The sequence below is a fragment of the Streptopelia decaocto genome (assembly GCF_964273445.1).
Source record: "Streptopelia decaocto genome assembly, chromosome: 6".
NCBI classification, from domain to species: Eukaryota; Metazoa; Chordata; class Aves; order Columbiformes; family Columbidae; genus Streptopelia; species Streptopelia decaocto.
In genome coordinates this window covers 8504762-8525551 of record NC_138660.1, presented here as the reverse complement: position 1 = coordinate 8525551, position 20790 = coordinate 8504762, and the positions used below count along the sequence as shown (strand labels likewise).

The 20790-nt window shown below is 64.6% G+C and overlaps 4 protein-coding genes across 4 annotated transcripts; 3 read left to right on the top strand and 1 right to left on the bottom strand.

Moving 5' to 3' along the window:
* Nucleotides 1–1019: 1019 nt before the first annotated feature.
* Nucleotides 1020–3724, top strand: LOC309441431 (mitochondrial ubiquitin ligase activator of nfkb 1-A-like). The gene is made up of 5 exons (XM_082056102.1): nt 1020–1081; nt 1472–1611; nt 1869–1956; nt 2038–2158; nt 2312–3724. The coding sequence occupies exons 2-5, from the start codon at nt 1495–1497 to the stop codon at nt 3000–3002; spliced, it is 1017 nt and encodes a 338-aa protein (XP_081912228.1). The 5' UTR covers nt 1020–1081; nt 1472–1494; the 3' UTR covers nt 3003–3724.
* A 5141-nt stretch (nt 3725–8865) lies between these two features.
* CAMK2N2 (calcium/calmodulin dependent protein kinase II inhibitor 2) lies at nt 8866–12696 on the top strand. The gene is made up of 2 exons (XM_082055386.1): nt 8866–9112; nt 11375–12696. The coding sequence occupies exons 1-2, from the start codon at nt 8944–8946 to the stop codon at nt 11443–11445; spliced, it is 240 nt and encodes a 79-aa protein (XP_081911512.1). The 5' UTR covers nt 8866–8943; the 3' UTR covers nt 11446–12696.
* Nucleotides 12697–12833: 137 nt separating this feature from the next.
* EEF1AKMT4 (EEF1A lysine methyltransferase 4) lies at nt 12834–17853 on the bottom strand. The gene is made up of 3 exons (XM_082055385.1): nt 17578–17853; nt 16473–16756; nt 12834–14040 (listed from the first exon to the last, which is right to left on the bottom strand). The coding sequence occupies exons 1-3, from the start codon at nt 17747–17749 to the stop codon at nt 13738–13740; spliced, it is 759 nt and encodes a 252-aa protein (XP_081911511.1). The 5' UTR covers nt 17750–17853; the 3' UTR covers nt 12834–13737.
* ALG3 (ALG3 alpha-1,3- mannosyltransferase) lies at nt 17783–20709 on the top strand. The gene is made up of 9 exons (XM_082055384.1): nt 17783–18015; nt 18221–18320; nt 18393–18540; nt 18700–18860; nt 19002–19122; nt 19412–19617; nt 19811–19888; nt 20083–20226; nt 20328–20709. Exons 1-9 carry the CDS (start codon nt 17865–17867, stop codon nt 20515–20517), a joined length of 1299 nt encoding a protein of 432 aa, XP_081911510.1. The 5' UTR covers nt 17783–17864; the 3' UTR covers nt 20518–20709.
* The last annotated feature ends 81 nt before the right edge of the window (nt 20710–20790 follow it).

The following is a 20790-nucleotide window of genomic DNA, read 5'->3' as shown; positions in this document are numbered from 1 at the left end:
GCCGCGTCCCCTCCCAGGCAGGCAGGTCAGAGAGGTCCCAGGGAGAGCATTAGAGCCGAGCCCCCAGCTCCTGTCCCCGACCTGCTGGAGGTGGAGACTGGGTGCCCCCCAGCTCCGCTCTTCCCTCACCCTTCCCGATCTGGCTTGGCTTCCCCATCCACCTCTGCTGGGACCAGCAGGTGCCAGCAAGCGGGGACTCTGGTGCCTTCAGCTGTGGGTAGCTGTCGCTGAATTTATTTAACTATTAAAAGCAGTTTCCACTTACTCCAGCGGTTCTGAGTCCTTTGTGGTGTCAGGGCAGGGGGAGAGACGGGAGCTGGAGCAAGGAGTGACCCAAACGCCGGGGGAAGTGTGGGAGATGAGACATCCAGTGGGATGGGAGCAGGGAATGAGAAATCCCAAGGAGATGAGATGTCTTGGGGAAGAGAGGGAGAGGAGCAGACGCGTGGGGAAGGAGGCGGCAGCGCAGACTGACCCTCAGCACCCCGGGTAGGGCTGGGGGGACAGGTGACCCCCAGCCACAGGCATGGGGGGGTCGTGAGCCGGCTGGCACCGAGCAGGGTGGCCGGTGGACACCGAGGGTGGGTCTGGGTGAGGCTGGGGTGACGGGGGCCAGCAGCCGGGCTGAGACAGCCCCACGGCCCCGGCCCAGCCCCAGCCAGAGGGTCCCTCCGCAGAACGGCCACCCAAGGGGTCCCATTGCCCCCCAAGCGGGGGTGACACCGCGGGTGACCCCATCCAGCCCTGGGGCTGGGCCGTGGCCGAGCGCTCTCCGCAGAGCGCCTGGGGCCTGCCCTGGCCGCCCCCCGCCCCGCACCGGGCTCCCCCGACACCCCCGCTCCGGGCCGGCGGACACGGGGACGCGCAAAGGCCGCCGGGAGTTGTAGTCCCGCGGGCTGCTGGCGCAAGGCCCGACGGGAGCTGTAGTTCGGCGCGGGGACGCTGGGGGATGTAGTTTCGGCGCCGCTCGCCCGGCCGCCGCGCCGAGGAGCCCAAACTACATTTCCCAGCAGGCGGGGCGGGGCGAGGGTCCGGGCCTGGGCGCCTCCGGCCGCGGGGGCACTGGGGCAGCGGGGCCGGGGTGAGCGGAGCGGCGGGACCGGGGCTGGGGCCGAGCCGGGTGCTGGCGCCGGGACAGATCGGGGGTGTCGGGCCTAGGCGGGACCTGGGCGCAGGGCCCGGCTGGGTCACGGGCGCTGGGCCTCGGCCCGGTCCTGGGCGCAGGGCAAGACGGGCGCCTCTGGACGCTGGCTGGGCACGGGGTGCTGGGTCGGGCCGGGGCTGCCAGATACCTGTGGGTGCTGGAGCTGAACTGCTCCAGCCGGGGCCACGAGCGGGCTTGGCCCGAGGGTGGCAGCGCCTTGGGGACAGAGGCAGTGGGGCGTCCCTGCCCTGGGGACGGGGGTGCCGGGTCATCCCTGCCCCTGGGCCGACACAGCCCCATCCATCAGCCCACACGCTCACCTTGCAGGCGTGCCGCCCGAGCCTGGAACCATGGACGCACCGCTCATCACTCCTGGGGAGCTGCTGTGTCTGGGTTCCAGCCTCGCCTTCTCCGGCCTCTTCTACTATCTGTACAGGAAGAAAGCCAGAGTTGTGGCACAGATACAGGTAGCCCTGTCCCGCAGGTGCTCCCTCCTACCCACTGTCCCTTCCCTGCTGCCCTACAGCACCCAGCCCAGAGCCTTTGATTTGGGTGCACGTTGCTGATGACTGCAGCCTGCCGCATCCTCTGCCAGTATCACGATGCCTAAGACCAAGCAGGTTATATCCTGCCAGAGATCCCCACAAAGCCATGCATGACCCATCCTCTGCCTGCCAGCCCATCTGCCCCTCCCGATGTTCATACTCAGCCCCTGCTCTTCCAGGAGGCCCCAAAGCTCCACGTTAATGATGATTTACCAGCACTGGTGTCTGCAGCTGATGCGAGGTGCCTACCTTACGTTGCCCTGGAAGGTAAGGAGACCCTGTGGCCCCACACTGGGAACAGGAGCTGGGCTCTCGTCCTTTGGCTGTGATGCATTTCTTGGCCCTTAGGCATAGTGCTGCCCGCCAAGGCTGCACTGACCAGCCATTACCATGAGGGGCTGCAGGGCGTGATCCAGAAACTGCTGCTGAAAGAGCATCGGCTGATCTGGAACAGCTTGGCCCGGAGCTGGTGAGCAATGGGAGGTGACAGCAGGGGTGGGCTTGCAGCAGTGGGTCCAGACCCTCGTCACCTGGGGCTATTTGAGAGACAGAAGGTGGCTTGGTTAAAGGCTCTAGTCCCTACCCTTTGTCCACATCCCAGTGCTGTGCTGTCTGCTTGCAGGAGTGAGAGCGAGCGAGTCCTCTCGGAGCAAGTCTACACCGTCCCTTTCTTGCTGGCCTCACCGGACACTGAGGCAGTGACACAGGTGAGTGTGGAGAGCCCACTCCGAGCCATCTGCCTGCCCCTGGAGACAGTGTACGAGCGGTTCCAGCAGCCGGCCCACGGCTTCCGTGACCTGCTGGGCCAGTACCTGAGCGGGGAGAAGCCCAAGGGCATTCTGGAGACAGAAGAAATGCTGCGAGTGGGGGCCGGGCTGACGGGCATTGGGGAGCTGGCCCTGCACCCCGACGGCTCCCTGCACCTCCAGCCGCCAGCCCGGGGCGGCGAGTATTTCCTGAGCCTGGGGGACTGGCAGACGGTGCTGGCAGAGCTGGAGTCGGTCAGCGGGCTCTGGAAAGGAGCAGCCATGCTGTGTGCTGCGGCAGGCCTGGCCGTCCTCCTGCACGCCCTGTGCCGTGCCTACCGCCGCGCCCGCCTCAAGCAGGAGGACAAGGAGCCGGACAGTGAGGAGATAGGGGACGGGGGGCCCGAGGATTCCTGCGTGATCTGCCTGACGCGGCCCCGTGAGTGCGTCCTCTTGGGCTGCGGCCACATCTGCTGCTGCTTCCGCTGCTTCCAGGCCTTGCCTGCCCGCCTCTGCCCCATCTGCCGGGGGCCCATCGACCGCGTGGTGCCCCTCTACCAGGCCTGAGAGCACCTGGGGGAGGGGTGGGCTGCAGGTAGGGGCAGCGTCAACAGAGCCAAGCCTAGAGCCTGCAGAAATCTCAGCTGTCTCACTGCAGCCAAGGGGTTCCTATTAAGAGGAACTAAGGTCATTGTGTGCCCCCCCATCTGTTTTGGGGAGGGGGAAGCAGAGTTACAGCCTTGTGACCCTCACTTTGTCTGCCAGAGGGATTCCCCCCGCACTGAACATGAAGGCTTGGGGGAAATGTACTCAGTGCCTGAGTTGCAGAGCTGAGTCCCCAGCCCTGCACTGGGGTGTTCCCTGTGCCCTCTTCCCAGACCTGATCCCCCCAAAGCCAGGCAGGATTTTTCTCATTTTTGGCTTCTCCAGCGCACGGGGAGGGTGGTGTGGGTAAAACCAGGGTTGGCAGGACACAGCCCCCACAAAGCCACCACAGTGGCACATCTTGATGCCACCATTGTCCTCACTTCCCCAAACCGTGTGCCTGAAGCCACTGCCCAAACTGTGCAGGAGCACTTAGGGACTGGCAGCGATGAAGGATGTCACTTCACCAGCTGCTCTGCCACCCAGGGAAGGGGACAATGTGCCTCCGCCTGTCTCTGCAGTGTCCTCCTCTCCTCCCGGAGCAGGGGGGGCAGCCCTGGGGTCCCCACTGTGCCCAGCTTTCCTGCCCGCCTCCCGGCCAGGAGCAACTTGTGGTGGTGTGTGAGCGATAAAGCCAAGGAGCAGAGCGCAGCCTCGCCTCTTCCTTCGCGCCGGGAAGTTGGGGGAGATGTGCTGGCAGCGCAGGCTTTCCCCAGGGGATGGGGGGCACTGCCACCTCCCTCCCCACCCAGGGAGGCCCGAGTGGGTGGTGGGCTGGGGAACCCCAGGCAGGGGGCATCTCCTTAGGATACAACCCCAAATGATGGGGAAACGGGACTGTTGCCAAGACGATCGCACTTCTCCAGTCTCCATGGCAACTGCTCTCCTGGACTGCTCCCCATCACTGCCTGGCTGCTGTTGCCAGGCAACCCGTGGGCTCTCCCGACTCCTGCAGCTTTGGGGCACCCAGAATTTGGGGGGGGGGGGGGCGGTGCTGATGGGTTTCTGGCAGCCAGCCAGCAGCACTGGGGGATGGGGGGAATGATATGCCCCCTCCCTGGTGCAGCAGCCCCTGTCGCTGCCAGTCAGGGGCGGGGAGCTTGCTTGGGGCAAATGTGTCCCTCAGGGCCTGCAGCCAGCTGTGCTGTCCCAGAGCACCCAGCAAAACCTCCTGGGACTCTCATGCATTTTGGGGATGGGGGATTCCCCTCACCCACCCCCAGTGTTTCAGCCTTGCCTCTTCCCCAAGCCAGCACGATGACTGCCGAGCTGCAGAGTGAGCAGTGGGGCCTGTGTGCTCCCCCCGGAGCCAGGCATCCCCCCCGCAGCAGGAGGGATTTCGGGAAGGAGATAAATACCAGATGGGAGAGGGCCGGGCTGCCAGGAACACACTCCCCACATGCCAAGAGCTGCTGGCGCGAGTGGGCGCGTGGGCTGGGGGTGCCTGTGCTCCCCAAGACTGCTCACCTCGTTCCTTGGGGCCTGGCAGCCAGCTGGGAACAGGGACAGTGGCAGAGGGACCTGCAGCCACCCACTCCCCTCTGTCCCCACATGTGCTGGGGGTGCCTGGGGCAGGGGACACATCCCCTGTGCTGGAGGAACATGGGGAGGGTATCACCATGAGCTGGGGCACAGCCCTACCCTATACCCCCTGCTTTGGGTCTCTGCCACCCCGGGAGGCCACCAGCCCCACGGTGGCCTGAGCACACACTCCCCACCAAGCAGCCCTGTCTGGCAGTGCTTGGGGTAGCAGCGTGACTCAACTGCTCAGCTCAGCACCAGCCAGAGCCTCGCTGCGCCAAACCGCCCGGCACAGGGGCTGCCCGGCCATGCCGCAGCGCCTGTGCCCCCAGATGAACCCACTCTGTCCCCTGCCCAGGGGATTTTGGTCCGGAGCAGGATAGCAGGGAGCTCAGAGTGTGCAGGCTGAACCCTGCCCAGCCTCCCTCCCCACCATACAGGGCCCAAGAGGGACCCAGGCGTCCTGCAGCTGCCCCCCCATCCCTGCCAGGTGACAGTCCATGGCCCCCACCTGCAGCCCCAGGGCTGCCAACCCACTCCCACCTGCCTCCCTGTCTGTTGTCATGGTAACCAGAGATGTGGTGACAGACGAGGATGGAGCCTCACACCCCAGCAGAGCTGTTTCCACCCCCCTGCTCAGGGTCAGCCTCCCCCTCCCTCCTGCTCCCCTGGGCTCCAGGTTTGCGCAGGGGACCCTCCGTGAAGCCCCTGCCCCCGGCAGCAGAGGGTGCCCCATCTGCTCGGATGCAGCCATGGCATCGCAGCTGTGCCCCGGGCAGCTCGTGTGAGGGATGGGGACACTGCCATCCCCCTTCCATCTGCTCAGACTTACAATCTGAGCCCCTCGGGAGCACCCTCTTCCCAAAGCCAGGCTGTGTGCCAAGACAAACTCATCTCACCAGTGACAACCTGCTGGCTGGCCCCCTTCCTCCTGCAAAGGCTTCAGCCTTTCCTCCCTGGGAAAGGTGCTTTCCCTCCCGGGAGGGCTTTTTGGCCTCATCTTCCCCCATCACCAGCTGCAGGGACCACGCTGCTGTCCTGTGCTTGCCCTGGGCTCCCCCCCAGCACGGCTGCCGCGTGCAGTGCCAGCAGCAGGTGCTCGGCGAGTCCCCCCTGGGCCGCGGCTGCCACCACCGCGGAGCAGAAGTGCCATTTCACGTTTCTTGGCAGGGCTGGAAGCAGCACAGATGGAGGCACCAGAGCCGGCCTCCAGGCATGCCTCCACAGCCCCCAGCCCTGTGGGGCCAGCCCTGGTGTCCCCAGCCCTGGGTGACAGCACTGATGGGCTCCTGAACCTGCACCAGAGAAAGGCTTGGGTCTGGTGTCTGATGCCCCCTGCCTCCTCTGAAGCACTTAACATCCAGCTGCCAAGGCCACCAGCCCTGTCCCTGCCACGCTTTGGGGACCACCAGGTGCTCCCACCCAGCCCAGCTCTTGCTGCCCGGGGCTCCCAGCACAGCTGTAGCAGGACATGTCCCACCACAAGCTGCTTGCACACACACAGGGTGTTTCTCCACTGTTAAACTATTTGAAGCACCAGGGAAAAGCACTTGAAGCACAGGGAAACCCCTCACGTCCATCAAAGCACCCAGAGCCAGCACCTGAATCCCCACCAAGGGAGCAGGGGTCAGGGGCAGCCTCCACCCGTGGGGCTGGGTGATGGCAGGCATGGGTGGGCTCCTGGATCATCACCTGAGGCCAGGTGATGCAACGTGATGTCCATCACCATCCCCATTGTGGCTGGGAGCCTGGCTGTGTGCCCCCTGGCCGGCCCCATATCTACCCTGGGAGGGTCACAGTCAGCCCCCAGCCCTTACATCACCTGCAAGGTGTCCTGGGTTTAAGGAAGGAGGGCAGGAAGAGCCACCTGCTTTGCACTCCCACAGCTCCTTCTTCCTGCTGGAGCGGGCTTTGTGTCGGACAAAAGGCTGCAAAGGAAGCGATAAAGGAGATTACGTGGCTGTGAAAAGGCGGATAACGAAGGTGGGATGAGAGCCAAGGGAAGGAGGGCCTGCGGTCCAGCTCACCATGGGAAGATGCAACATGAAGTGGCAGGGGATGGGGGGTGCCTCCTGCACCCCCCTGCCCACACACCCACATTCAGGTCCCTGGTACCTCCTCGCCCCTCACAGGGGTGCACAACCTTGGGGAGCCCGAGACTAGAGGTGTCCCAAGGAGATGCAGTGCTCAGAGCCACAGCGCTGCTCTGTCCTACCTGCAGCCCAGCTGTGCTGGCACAAATCCAGCCATCCCCCTGCCTGGGCTGGGTGGAGGGCCCCTCCCACACCCCCAAACCTCAACCAGCCCCACAGAGCTCCCCCACACCCAAGCATCTCCCCCGGGTGTAAGGCACTGTACAGGTGCGGGTTAAGTGGGGCCATTCCCAGGGTGACCCCTCGGCAGCCTCTCCCTGGGCTGGAAACTCTCCTGGAGTGCAGCACCAGCCCTGCTCACATCCCACACAGCCCATCTGCTCCTCTTCTCACTCACCCCCCACCCCGTGTGTGCCACGGCCTGCCTGTCCCTGCCCACGGGCAGTGGCACGTGGGCTCAGCAATGGGAAAAGCAGGGCACATCTCAGCGTGGGCCTCTTGCCTATTTTCCCAGGCAGTTTTTGCAGGAGCAAAAGCCATCACATGAAAAAGTTCAAGCTGGTTCCCCAGCAAAGGCAGGAATAACTGCACTGCCTTGCCAGCAGAGAGCAGGCACCGCTGCCCTGTCCCTCCCCATCTCTGCTCTGGAAGGGGACAGCGGGGACCAGTGCTCTGCAGAGCCCAGCACAGAGGGAAAGGCAAAGCTGAGCCTTCCCAAAATAGAAGTACCTGCCCTCTCGCATGGCCCAGTCAGGCTGATGCTCTTCTGCAGCGCCTTTCAACAGGATCTCAGGCCATGGAGATGCTGCCATGGAGAGACAGACCACAGGGCTGACTGTAAAGCCCCACTCATGCTCTCTCAAGACATACACAGGGAGATTCTCATGGTGCAGGGCTGGCAAGTGCTGCTGCCACGCAGGGCTCTGGCTTTGCTGAACCCAGCACACCCACATAAGCAGTGGGGCCTGGATGTGAGGGGGCAGCAGGAACAGGGCTTCCCTGTGACAGGGTGGGTCTCACCAGCCATCATTGTCACTGCTGCTATCATCATCATCAGTCATTCCCAAAGCCAGGGCCAGACCCACAGCTCATACAATAAGCAGAAGACCCAGCCTTGGCTTAAATAGCACCCCAGCCCCAGGTGACTAGGAAGGGGGTTCCCAGGTGAAGACACTCAGGGCCATTAATGCCAATAAGTACAATCACTGCCCTGACAATGGAAAATGTAGGAAGAAAGGGCCAGGGTGGCTCTGGGGCAGTGCTGTGCAGAAAGGACACAAATGGGGCTCTGGGGAGGCACTGAGGCCACTCTTGTGGGTCTCTCCTCACTGGCCCATGGCAGATTCCCCTTCTCTGCAGAAAGCCCCCAGAGAAGAACCAAATCACAGGGCAAGGGGCATCCTGGGGCACAGCCCCTATGTAGCCACGCTCACGGGCACCTGCAGAATCACATGTGCCCCTCACAGCCCCACAAATACTCACAAAGGGGCACATGTGTACATACACATGCACATGTGTGTGCAGGGACCCACACATGGGGGACCAAGGGGACTGGCAGGGGCTGGGCAGGACTGGTGTGGGGAACCAGTGGGGAACCCAACACCGGGGGGGCTGTTGGAGGGGATGCCTGGATGGGTGTTGGGCAAGGGTCACAACGGGGGCTGGGGGCAGCCTGGGTGGGGAGACCTGGGGCAGGAGCTGCGTTGGGTTCTGCGGGGCTTGAGCCTGCCAGGCTGCAGGAGGCTGTGAGCTGGGCTGGGGTGCTTGGGGTGGTCTGGGGCACCAGAGCAGGATGTTGGGGGTCTGTTCGGTGTCACCTCAGTGTGCTGAAGGAGGGCCCGGTTGTGCCTGGTGGTCCTCAGCTGTCTCACACAGGGGTATCTGGCTGTGCCAAGGGCTCCCCACCCCACAGGGGCACCCCGTGTTTAGGGGCACCTCCAATTTGGGGCAACCACCCCGGCAATGTTGGGGGGCGGGGACCAGCCTGCACTGGGGATGGGGCAAGGGCTGGGGTCCCCCCATCCCAACCGGCCGGGCACCGAGCACCGGTGGCGGGGGTCCCCGTCACTGTCCCGGCCGTGCCGTGCCGGGCCGCGGCGCTCCGGAGCCGCCCCCCGCCGGGGGGGTCCCCGCTCCCCCCGGATGCATGACTTCATCCTTCCGCCCGGGTTTCCTCCCCGCCGCCGCCGCCGCCGCCGCAGACCGGCTCCCGGCTCGGCGCGGCGCGGCTCGGCCCGCTCGGCCCCGCCATGTCGCAGGTGCTGCCCTACGGCGAGGACAAGGTGGGTCGCTACGGCGCCGAGCCCGAGGCGGGGGAGCTGCCCTTCAGCTGCCGCCTGCAGGACACCAACGCCTTCTTCGCGGGCAACCAGGGCAAGCGGCCCCCCAAGCTGGGACAGATCGGCCGCGCCAAGAGAGGTACCGCCCGACCCCATCGCCTCTACCCGCCCCGACCCCCGCCTCAGCCCCACGGCATCGCCGGCGCTGCCCCACGGCATCCCTGGGACCCCCACAGCTGCCCTGCAGCATCCCCGGCGCTGGCTCTTGCATCCCCAGCGCCACCCCACAGCATCCTCGGGACCCTCGGATCTGTCCTTGCATTCCTGGCTCTGCCCCACGGCATTCCCGGGATCCCCGGATCTGCCTTTCCATCCCCAGCTGTGCCCCGGGACCCCTGGATCTGCCCTACAGCGTCCCCGATGCTGCCCCGCGGCATCCCCTGTACTGGCCCTGGCATCCCCAGCGCCGACCCACAGCATCCTCAGGACCCTCGATTCTGCCCTTACATCCCCGCTACTGGCTGGTGCATTCCTGGCACTGCCCCCCCGGCACCATCGGCATTGCCCCACAACATCCCTGGGACTCCCGGATCTTCCTTGCATCCCAGCACTGTCCCCTGGCACCCCCGGCACTGTCCCACAGCATCCCCGGCTCTGCCCCCCAATATCGCCAACACTGCTCCTGGCATCCCCAGAATCTCCAGCTCTGCCCCACATCATTCGCGGTAGTGCCCCCCAGCATCTCTGGGACCCCCAGGTCTGCAACTGGCACCCAGCACTGCCCTAGAACCGCAGGCTCCCCCATCCCCAGACACCAGCGCTGTCCCCCAGCACTGCCCCACATGCCCTGCAGCCTGGGGCTGCCCCTAGGACTATCTTCAGGCATCCCTGGGGCTGCCCCCAGCACATCCACAAATGCCCCTGGAACCCCCCAGGAAACGCTCCTCAGCACCCCTGGGATTGCCTCCACATCCCCTTGGACTTCCCCCATATCATCCCTATAAACAAGCCCCCCCCCCAGCATCACCAGGAACAGCCCCTACTGCCCCATAAACCTCTCTCCCTCCACATTTCTGCCTGCCGCAGAGACCCCCATCAACAGCCACCGGCGATGCTGATCAACAAACATCCTCCCCCGCGGTTTACTGTCCCCCCAAGACTCCATGAACCTGCATGCCCCCCCCGCTTTACTGCCTGCCGCAGAGACCCCCATCAGCAGCTTCTCTGCTTCAATCAGGACCAAATAAATGCCCCCACCTCGTCTGCACCCTGATCTGTCACTATCAATCCTCCCCGATGCCTTGGGGACCCCTGAGAATGGCCCCCACCTTCCCTGCAGCCCCCATCCCACATGCTTGGGGGGGCACATAGGCAAACATCCCTCCTTGAGCTGCAGGGGCAAAAGGGGGGGGCAAAGCCCCCTCAAAACAAATAGACCCCAGCCCCGACGGGCGATGAGCTACTGCCTGGTCCACCTGCCCCCCTTTGCAGTGGTGGTGGCTGGGTCTAGCAGACCCACCTAGGGGTGATGTGAGGGTCAGTTCCCCCTTGGTGGTGTTGGGGGGGTCTGGCTGTTCCCCCGGTGATGCTGGGAATGGGGGGGCAAGGAGATGTGGCCAATCTGCCCCCAGGGTGGTGATGGGGGGGGATTGCTGAGCACCCTGGTAGTGATGCTGGTGGCAGGACGGATCTGTCCACCACCCCTGACAGTGATGGTGATGGGGGGTGATCTGCTCAGCCGGTGCTGTTGATGTGTGTGTGGGGGGGTCTCTGTAGTCCCCTGATGGTGATGCTGATGGGGGTCTGTCCAGCCTCCCACTGGTGATGCTGATGGGGGGACTGCTCAGCGGGTGATGCTGATGGGTCGGGGGTCTGTCTGGAGGGTGATGCTGATGGGGGGCTGTCCAGCCCCCCATGGTGGTGCTGATGGTGGGGGTCTGTGCAGCCTGCCATGCTGATAGCAGAGGTGGGGGGGCTGTCCGGCTCCCCTGACAGTGATGCCGATGTGTGGGGGGGTGTCCTGCGCAGCGGGTGATGCTGACCGGGGTCTGGCTGCCACCCCCGCCGAGCTGGCGGTGCCCCCCCCGCTGGGTCATTACCCATTCCAGTCCTGTTGCTCTCATCAGCTCCTGCCGCAGAGAAGAGGGGGGGGGTCCTTCCTAGTCTTTCCTGCCCCCCTTCCCAAACCACCCATCCAGAGGCAGCCGGCTGGCTGCGGGGGGGTGCGGTGCTGAGCTGGGGGGTGATCCTCTCCCCGTCCCCATTGCACCCACCTGCCCCCATTTGCCCCACCGTGCGGGGGGCACATCTGGAGCTTTTCCGGGTGGTGAGTAGGTGTGGGGGGGCAGAGGCTGTGCGCGTCCCCTCGCCCACGCTCCCCCCTCCCCGCCTGTCCCCGCAGTGGTGATCGAGGATGACCGGATAGACGAGGTGCTCAAGGGCATGACGGAGAAGTCGCCGCCGGGGGTGTAAAGCCGGGACCCGCCGCCAGGACCCGCAGGCCGAGCCCTGCTCCAGCCCGCCCGGCCCTGCATGCTGGCTGGACACCGACCGGGAGGGGGGAGGCCATGCCCGTGCCCCCCTCCCCGCCCCGGGGGTGGGGGGGGCTCTGCGGCCACCACCACCCCCCCCGAGCCATGCACTTTACCCCTCCGCCTCCCCCGGGGATGGGACAACCCGCCGAGCCCCCCCACCCTGGGGAAAGACCCCCCTCCTCCCGGGGGGGGGCTCCACGGTGTGTCCCCCCCATCCTCCTTGGCGGGGGGTCCCGCACATGCCGGGGCGGCTCCGGCCCCACGAGCGGGGTGGGGGGGGAGCGCTGCTGTCCAGAGACATTTTTTGCTCCATCGTTTTTTGCATGAGCTTGGTGGCCCGAGCGCCCGGTCCTGGGGCCGAGGGTCAGCCCCACCACTCCGGCACGCTTCTTTTTAAAACAGAAACTCCTCATATTTGTATTTTTATATCCGAATCTTTGTTAAAAACGATCTGCTGACGTCGAGATGTCGAAGTAACCGCATCGGGGAAAAACAAACAAACAAACAAACGGTTCATATTTTTTTCCATAAGAAAAAAAAAGACAAAAAAAGAAGAAAAAACCGAGGGGGAAGAATAAAGGGGGGGGAAGAGAAAGATGGAGGGATCATGAGGAAAGCTAAAGGTGTGGGGAGGGGAACGGGGACCCCCAGCCTGACCCCTCCCCACCAGCAGCAGGACCAGCCAGAGGGTTTGGCAGCACCATCGGCCACCGCAGTCCCCCCCGGCAGCGCCGGGGCTGAGCCCGCCAGGGCTGGCTGCGGGTGCCGGGGGGTCCCGGCGCTGCCCCCCGCCTGAGGGCGGCGGGGCCAGGGGAGGGAAAGGGGAGGGCAGGGACTGGCCTGAGTCGTTGTTTTTAATTTTGTACTTTAATTTAACTTTATTTTTTAAGAAGCTTCTCGGGGGGGTCTGATGTGCATGAGAAACTCATCATCTTTTTCAATAACCTACAAGTGGCATTTATGGAGACAACGCAAAAAAAATATAAATAATAAACAAAACAACAATCAAAACAGAAAAACCCACCAAACAAAAAACAAAACCAAGAAAAAAAAAAAGAAAAAAAAAGAAAAAAAAAAGATACTTGTGTCATTATGTTCTACGAATGATCCATTGTAAATTTAAATGCCATTTTTCACTGTACTGGTGAACAAAATGCGATGAATAAAATACATTCATGTACTGAGGCGAGGCCGGCAGCTGCTGCTCCTTTCTGTCCCTCCCCATCGCCATCTGGTTTTCGGGGTGCCTGTGGGACGGGTGGCATGGCTGGGGGGCTGACCCTGGAGTCCTTGGCGAGCTCCCAGCACGGGGGGAGCCACCGCCTGACCCACTTAGACCTTTTGCCAGAAACAGCAGCCTGGTGGCTTTGGTACGTTACCACTGTCCCTCTGAGGAGGGAGCCCCCTCTGCACCCCCCAGCATCACCTACCCCAGGGCGGAGAACTGGTGCCCAAACAGCCCCTGAGTTCACCCTTGGTAGCACCTGCACGTCCACTGCAGCCACCACGCCAGCACCCACGCGCCGGCCCCGCGCGCAGACAGCTGCGCTGGCATGCGGGGGCACGCCTGTCACCAGCCCCGGCACACGCCTGTCACCGCGCTGCTGGCCCTGGGCAAAGGCAGGCAGGGGCCAGGTGTGACAGCACACCGGGTTTGTCACTGCAGCCCGGAGTGAGCAGAGAGGGGGACAGGGCACACGCAGCCCATGGCGTCCCCAGCTCCGCGCTGGCACATCCCAGCCTGGAATCCCCACTGCCTGGCTGAGCCTGGGGGGGTGACAAGGACACAGTGTCCTCGTGCGTCCCCACAGCTAGGAGGCTGTTCTGGGGGTCCCCTGCCCTGCCCCTTGCACCCGGTGCCAGCAACCCCCATCCTGCCCCCAGCCCAGTCGCCTCCTGCCTGTGCTGGGGGCAGAGAGGGAGCTGCTCCCCACAAGATGGATGGGTGGAATTAAACCCGATTTGGTTTCATTACCGGCTGCAAAGCCCGGAGCCCTGGCTGCTCTCCAGCTGGGCAAGGGAAGCGCCGCAGCAGGGCGGGGGGGGACAGCATCTCCCGAGCATCCCGCTGCCCCCCAGGAGGAGGCCAACCCCCCCCTTTCTCCCATTACTCACATCACTTGGCAGCCTGTGGGGGACACACTGGTTCCCCGTCCCCCACCTGCAAGGGTGGAGCAGCTTAAGGCTTTACTGGGTGGCACGAGGAGGCCAGGGAAGCCCCCCGCCCCGGTCACAGCTGGATGGCAAGGAGATAGTCCTCATCGTCATCCGGGGGGGCAGGGGCTGGTGGTGGGGCAGGGGGCGGCGGGGGCTGGTGCAGCCGGCGCCCCAGGGCCAGGTCACGGGGGTCCAGGGGCTGCCCCTTGCGCATGATGTAGAGGAAGTAGTGGAAGGTGCCGGTGTCCCCGTCCCCGCAGGTGACATGGCGCAGGGACCAGCCGAAGGCCTCCTGTGCATAGTGGGGCTTGCGGAAGTGGGGCTGGGCGAAGGTGATGGAGATGAAGCAGCCCCCTGGGCGCAGGACCCGGCTCACCTGTGGCGGGAGAACCCCCGGAATGGAGCCAGGGGGACGACAGAGTGAGGTTCGCCCCCTCTGGCACGGACAGCCTCATCTTCAGGGACCCCCTTCACCATCTGCCAAAGATCCCCCCCCCAGCCTCTCCCATTGCGCCCCCAAATCTGTCCTAACCTTACCCTCCCCACTCTGGCTCTGACATGTCCCCAGACCCCCCACAGCCTGGTGGCAATGGGGGTTCCCATGCATCACTTCTCCCTGCACCCCAAAACTCTTCACCCCCATCCACAGCAGACAGCACAGAGACCCAACCCTAGTGCAGGGAAAAGCTTCACCCTCTCAGGCACAGGGCCCCCCAAGAATGACGTGGGATCCCCATCCCACCCACCCCCTCCCTGGGGCACCCAGCACCACCGCCCCCTCTAACACCCAGAATCTGAGCGGGCGAGGGGAAATTGGATGGGAAAGGACTCGACCCTTTTAATCACCATTTTCTCCTCGCTGGAACTAAGCCCCCACTAACAGGATGGAAAAGAACATCAATTTTCTTGCTTGGCTTTATCCAATGTCAAAAGGCTTTTACGGCCAGTGCTCGCGTGCTCGGCATGCAAAGGCAGCGCCCAGGGCAGGCGGGCAGCCAGCCCCCCCGGCAGCACCCTGCCCCAGGTGAGGACACCTCAGAACCCCCCAGCAAGGACAGAGAGCCACTGTGGCAGGGGAGCGGGCTGGGGGCCAAGGCGGGGGTTCCTGAGCTCTGGTTTAATCCTGCTGGGAAGCTCCACAGCTCAGAGCTGGCTGGGGACAGGGACGGAGAAGGTGGCTCATGTGCCCCCCAGCTGTGGTGGGGGCTTTTGAACCAAACCTTAGTGGTTTTGGCCAGGAAAAGGGGAATGCAGGTCCCTGCCTCCCCCTGGGCACCCAGCTCAGCATCCCTCTAGCAAAGCACCAGCTGCAACCATCCTGGAAAGGCCCTGCAGACTCCCAACTGATGGACACGAGGGGGGGTCCCAGGGACAAGGGGGGTCCCCAGGCCTGGGGGCAGGCAGGGATCTCCAGCTGGAGCCAAGTGAGAGGCATCCTGCATCCCATCCATCGTTAATAGCGCTCTAAAGGCCGTTGCTTAGAGACGGGCGCAGGAAACCTTCCCATCGCTGGCCGGCGCGGGGGGGTGAGGGCGGCTGTTCCCCGCTCTGGCACTGACCCATCGCCCCAGGATCACCAGGACAGGGCTGTCCCTGGGGGATCCCCACAGGCGGGGTGGATTTTCAGGTCCTTAATTCCCCCCCCGCCAGAGGAGAGCAGAAAAGAGGCTGTGAAGACCCCAGCCCCGCCACGACAAGTGGGGTGTCAGCCACAGCCAGACCCGCAAAACAGCAAGCGGGTGGCGATGCCCTGTGAATCCCCCTGGGGACAAGGACAACAGGGACCAGCCTTGGATGGAGGCCAGTGGTGCCCAGTGATGCTGGGGGAGGGCAGGGATTGAGCAGGGGATTATAAAGGGAAAAAAAAAAGGAAAAATAAAAGAGCTAAATCCTCACTGTTTGGCTGCATGACAAGGACAGGCAGCAATGCTGGCAGGGCAGGGCAGGACCTGGGGGGCGAGGACAGCCCTGCTGCCCACAGTCCTGCTCCCTCCTGGGCTCAGAGGGCAAGAAAGGATAAGGGGGCAGTAGCCACGAGCACCCTCCCAGCACCCGGTGTCCACACCCAAGGGTGGCGGGCAGGCAAAGCAATTAATTATCCCTGCAGTTATTCCCCTGGGGCAGGGGAGGCTGCCGGGCCCACACACCCATGCCAGGGCAGGTTCAATCCAGTCCCTGTCTCTGCAGCCAATTAATTAGGGCCCGGAGGCATCGCCCGTCCCCGTGGCAACACCAGGGCCCTGTCAATGCTGACGGGGGTTGCCATGGCAACCCTGGACCAGATGATGGGGACTCCAGCTAGGAGATCGAAGCTGAGGCGGGGGGGGGGCAGTGAGGTCTTGTCACAGCCCCGCGGTTGTCACCTTGCCCTGGGCAGGCAAGGCTATCTCAGAGTGTCCCCCCAGGCCCCCTCTGGGTACCTTCAGGTGCACCTACAGCCACCCATGCCAGGATGGGACCCATTTTTACTGCCACCCCTTAGTATTTAGAGTGCAAATAAAGAGGGTGGGGTCACCTAGTCCCCCAGCAGGACCAAGGGTCCCCAGGGACACACTCTTCTACATCCACCTCCCTGGAGAGAAGGTGATGGGGTGGCAGAAGTGGGGTCTGCCACCCCCAAGGGTGCCAGGATCCTCCCTGGGTGCCCCTTTGCAGGGTAGTGAAGAATGTGGCACCAGCTGGGGGAACAGAGGTACCAGCCGGGGTGGTGAAGCAGGGTGGCAAAGGGACATTCTGCACCTTCACCCACCCCAAAAAGGAGATGGGGGGGGGGGATCCACCCTCCACCCAGCTCACCCCACCCCGTACCTCCGCCAGCACCCGGTGCATTGAGGCGACCGCCTGGGGTGAGACGTCCCACGGGTCGGTCTCCTCCACCATCAGCACGTCGAGGGTGCCCTTCTCCAGCACCACGTCGAAGGCGGCGTCGGGGAAGGCGAGGGCGCGGATGTCCATGACGGCCCAGCGCAGGCCGGGGCAGTGGGCGTAGCGGGCGCGCATGGCGGCGACGCAGGCGGGGGAGAAGTCGATGCTGGTGACGTCGGTGTAGCCCAGCTCGTGCAGGTCGTGGCTCAGGGCGCTGTTGCCGCAGCCTGAGTGGGACACGGCTCAGCTTGGGGTGGCCCTGGGGGGGCTGCCTGCACCCCAACCCTGCTCCCTCCCACCCAGGGGTGCAGGCAGGCAGGCTGGGGCAGCTAGACAGGGAGCAGTAGCCTTGTTGCTAATTAACGAGTGTTTGGCTAGCTCTTAATTACCCCCAAGGTGGGTGCTTTGGGCTGGACTGTGGGGTGAGAGCAGCTCCCTCACCCCAAGGTGGGATGGGTGGCCATGGGTGGGGAAGGAGGGAACAGGGGCGCTGGAGAGGGTCCCCACTCCTCGCCCCCACAACATTATGGGGCAGGAGCCAGCAAATCAGGGCAGCATGCAGCATCTGGGGGGGCTTAACCCCAGGGTTAAGGGGGGGGGGGCTGGACAGATGGACAGACAGAGGGACGGCTGGCTCAGGGGGCCAGCACCCGCCCGGCCAGCGCTGGGCTGGTTCCAGGAGAACACGGACCCCCCGGTGCGGCGGGCACGCGGAGCAGCCGCTCCCGGGGGGGCCGGGGGATCCCGGGTGGGGGCGGATTTGGGGGCTATTAAGTGCAGCTGGCGGCAGCTGATCCGCTAACAGGATCGGTGATTACACCCGCCTAATCCCGCCTGCCCAGCGCGGGTGAACCCGCCGGGCCGGTGGCGGATCAGCTCTCAGGTGGGATTAACGGGCCGGTTATACCGGCCCCCGCCCGCACTCCCGGGAGCGGCGCTGCCCCCGGCACCGGCCCGGAGCCGCACCGCCCCCTCGCGGCCGGCGACAGCGCATCCACCGGGGGGGACCCCGAACCCCTCCCGCCCTTCCCCAGCACCGGGCACGTACCGAGGACGAGGATACGGTCCCCGGGGCGCAGCTCGGCCTCCAGCTGCGGGAGGAAGCGGGACAGCCCCCCCAGCCACTCCCGGGGCTCGGCGCCCTCCCGCCGGTACAGCGCGTCCCAGAAGCGGCGCTGCCGGAAGCGGCGGTTGGCGGCGGGCGCGCGCCGCCGCTCCATGCCGGGGCGGGAAGCACCGGGCGCCACGTGCCGCCCGCGCCCCCACGTGCGGCTTCCGGTCTCCGCCGTTGCGCCGCCCTAAGCGCTCCGACCGGAAACACGGAGCGGAGCGGCCATGGCGGCGGGGCGGGGGGCGGCGGCGCTGCGGCGGGCCTGGCGGGAGCGGCGGGCGGCGCTGCTGGAGCCCCGCTACACCCCGCTGGTGGCCGCCTGCCTCTGCCTGGCCGAGGGCGGCGTCAACCTCTGGGTCATCCGCAGGGTCCCCTGTGAGTGCCGGGGCCCGGCCTGGCCCGGGGCGGCGGGGATGGGTTCACCGGGCGGCGGCAGCTCGTCCCCGGGCCGGGCGGCGCTGGGGCGGGGAGCAGCGCGGGGGATCCCGCTGGCAGGGTGGCACCTCCCCGCCGCGGAGCCTCGGGTGGCAGCGGGGCTGTCCGGAGCGGGGGAGCCCCCTGACCCCCGGCCATCCCGCAGACACCGAGATCGACTGGCAGGCCTACATGGCGGAGGTGGAGGGGTTCGCCAACGGGACTCTGGACTACACGCAGCTGAAGGGGGACACCGGGCCGCTGGTGTGAGTGCGAGGGGGCTGAGCGCCCGGGGGTCCCGGGGGGCAGCCCGGCCCCTCACTGCGGTCTCTCTGCAGTTACCCCGCCGGCTTCGTGTACATCTTCCTGGGCCTGTACTACGCCACGGGCCGCGGCACCGACATCCGCCTGGCGCAGTACATCTTCGCTGGCCTCTACCTCCTCAACCTTCTCCTCGTCTTCCGCATCTACTGCCGAACCAACAAGGTAGCCTGGAGCCCCGGGGGCCGCCGTGGGGCCTCTGCTGCTCTGCTGAGCCCTCACCCAGGCAAAACGGCGGGGGGCTGAGGTTTGGAGGAGCTGAGCAGCAGCAGGGGGTCCAGGACAGGCTGCTGACCACCCACGTGTCTCTCTGTCCCCTGCAAGGTCCCCCCATACGTTTTCTTCTTCATGTGCTGTGCCTCCTACCGCATCCACTCCATCTTTGTCCTGCGGCTCTTTAATGACCCCGTTGCCATGGCCATCCTCTTCCTCGCCATCAACCTCTTCCTGGAGGAGCGCTGGTCCTGGGGCTGCCTCCTCTTCAGGTGAGCAGGGCAGGGGCTGCTCTCCACGATGTGCTGTGTGTGGGAGTGAGCTCAGCCCTGGGGAAGGAGGCTGTGACCATTCCAGCAGCTGCCGGGGCTGGTGTGCAGGGAGCCACAGCGATAACACAATATTCTGGTCAGCCTGGCTGTGTCCGTGAAGATGAACATCCTGCTCTTTGCACCTGGACTTCTCTTCCTCCTCCTCCAACGGTTCGGTCTCCTGGGCTGTATCCCCAAGCTCTGCATCTGTGCCCTGCTCCAGGTGGGTCCCTGCTCATGTCAGCTGCAGGGACAGGCTGGCAGCCCCATTGACAGGGGGTCGGAGACCATCCTGCAGCATCCTGCGTGGCTGTCCTGGGGGCTGGAGACCTCTGGGTGGGTGGATGCTGGCACCAGCATCTGAGCTGGCCCCACACAGCAAGCTGGAGGTTGATAAATAATCTTAATCATGGGTCCCTGTCAGCCCACGTGGTGCTGGGGTTCTCAGGAGATGGCAGGGGTGACAGACCTGGCTTACAGCTGCTATGAGGGTGCTGGTGTGTCTCTGGCAGGTGATTCTGGGACTGCCCTTCCTCCTGGTGAACCCCGTAGGGTACCTGACACGCTCCTTCGACCTGGGCCGCCAGTTCCAGTTCAAATGGACGGTGAACTGGCGGTTCCTTCCAGAAGAGGTTTTCCAGAATCGGGCTTTCCACGCCACATTGCTCCTGGCTCACCTGGCTGGCCTGGGGCTCTTCGCCCTGCACCGGTGGCACAGGTGAGACCCAGGATATGGGTCAGTGACTGCCCTGCCCCCACAGTGCTGCAATTTTGGGGTTGCAGGCAGGAGTGGGGGGGAGTTACCGATCTGTTTCGGGAAGTGCTCTACCCACGCATTGTGGTTCACAGTGGAAGGTTGGGGTGGGAGAGACTTTCAGCAGCTGAGATTGATGTTTGTGCTCCCCTCTCAGGTCCAAAGAGAGCATCCTGGCTCTGCTGAAGGATCCTGCCGAAAGGAAACACCCGTCCTCTCCCTTGACTGTCAACAATATCCTTTGGCAGGGTGGGCGGCGAGGTGGTGGGGAGAAGGCAGGGCAGACCTTGGGCTTGGTGTTTGCAGGCTGCTGGTCCTGCTGCGCTGTCAGGCTCAGCCTGGCCCGGGGGAATGGGCTGTGCTGTACAGCTGGGGAGCTGCTGTGGGATCTCCAGCCTCCTGCGCTTGTCCCCTTAACGCCAGCGCACAGATCGTCTTCGTCCTCTTCTCCTCCAACTTCCTGGGCATCTGCTGCAGCCGCTCCCTGCACTACCAGTTCTATGTCTGGTATTTCCACACGCTGCCCTACTTGCTCTGGTGCACCCCGACCGCCAAGCTGGCCCACATGCCCAAGTATGTGCTGCCAGGGAGGGGGAACCCGTCTGCTGGGGGGGGGAGCAAGGGGGGCTGGTGTGTCCCCCCCTCACGCTAATCCCCGGCTTTCTCTGTGTCAGGGTGCTGCTGCTGGGCGTGATTGAGCTCTGCTGGAACACATACCCCTCCACAGTCTGCAGCTCCCTCTCCCTCCACATCTGCCACGGATTTGTCCTGCTCCAGCTCTGGTACGGCACGGCCTCACCTCCGGCACCGCACACCCCCACGCTGACCAGGAGGCCCGCAGCCATCTCCAAGAAGGCCCAGTGACAGCGTGGCCAGCTGGACGATGGGAACTGGCCTCTGGAACTGTCCCTTCTGCCTGGCTCTGTCCCCACCTGGCTCCCAGGCTGCCCCTGGCCATCCCAGGAGGGCTGTGAGCCCTGGAACTGTGCGAAGCAGGGGGCCTGGGGACTCCCAACAGGCAGGACTTCCCCAATAAAGGGGCTTTTGTGTGCCCTTCCCCAGCTGCAGTGTCCTTGTGCTGTGACAGTGTCAGGACAGCCATGCCTTGGCCACTGGGGCTGTGGGAGCTCCTGTCCG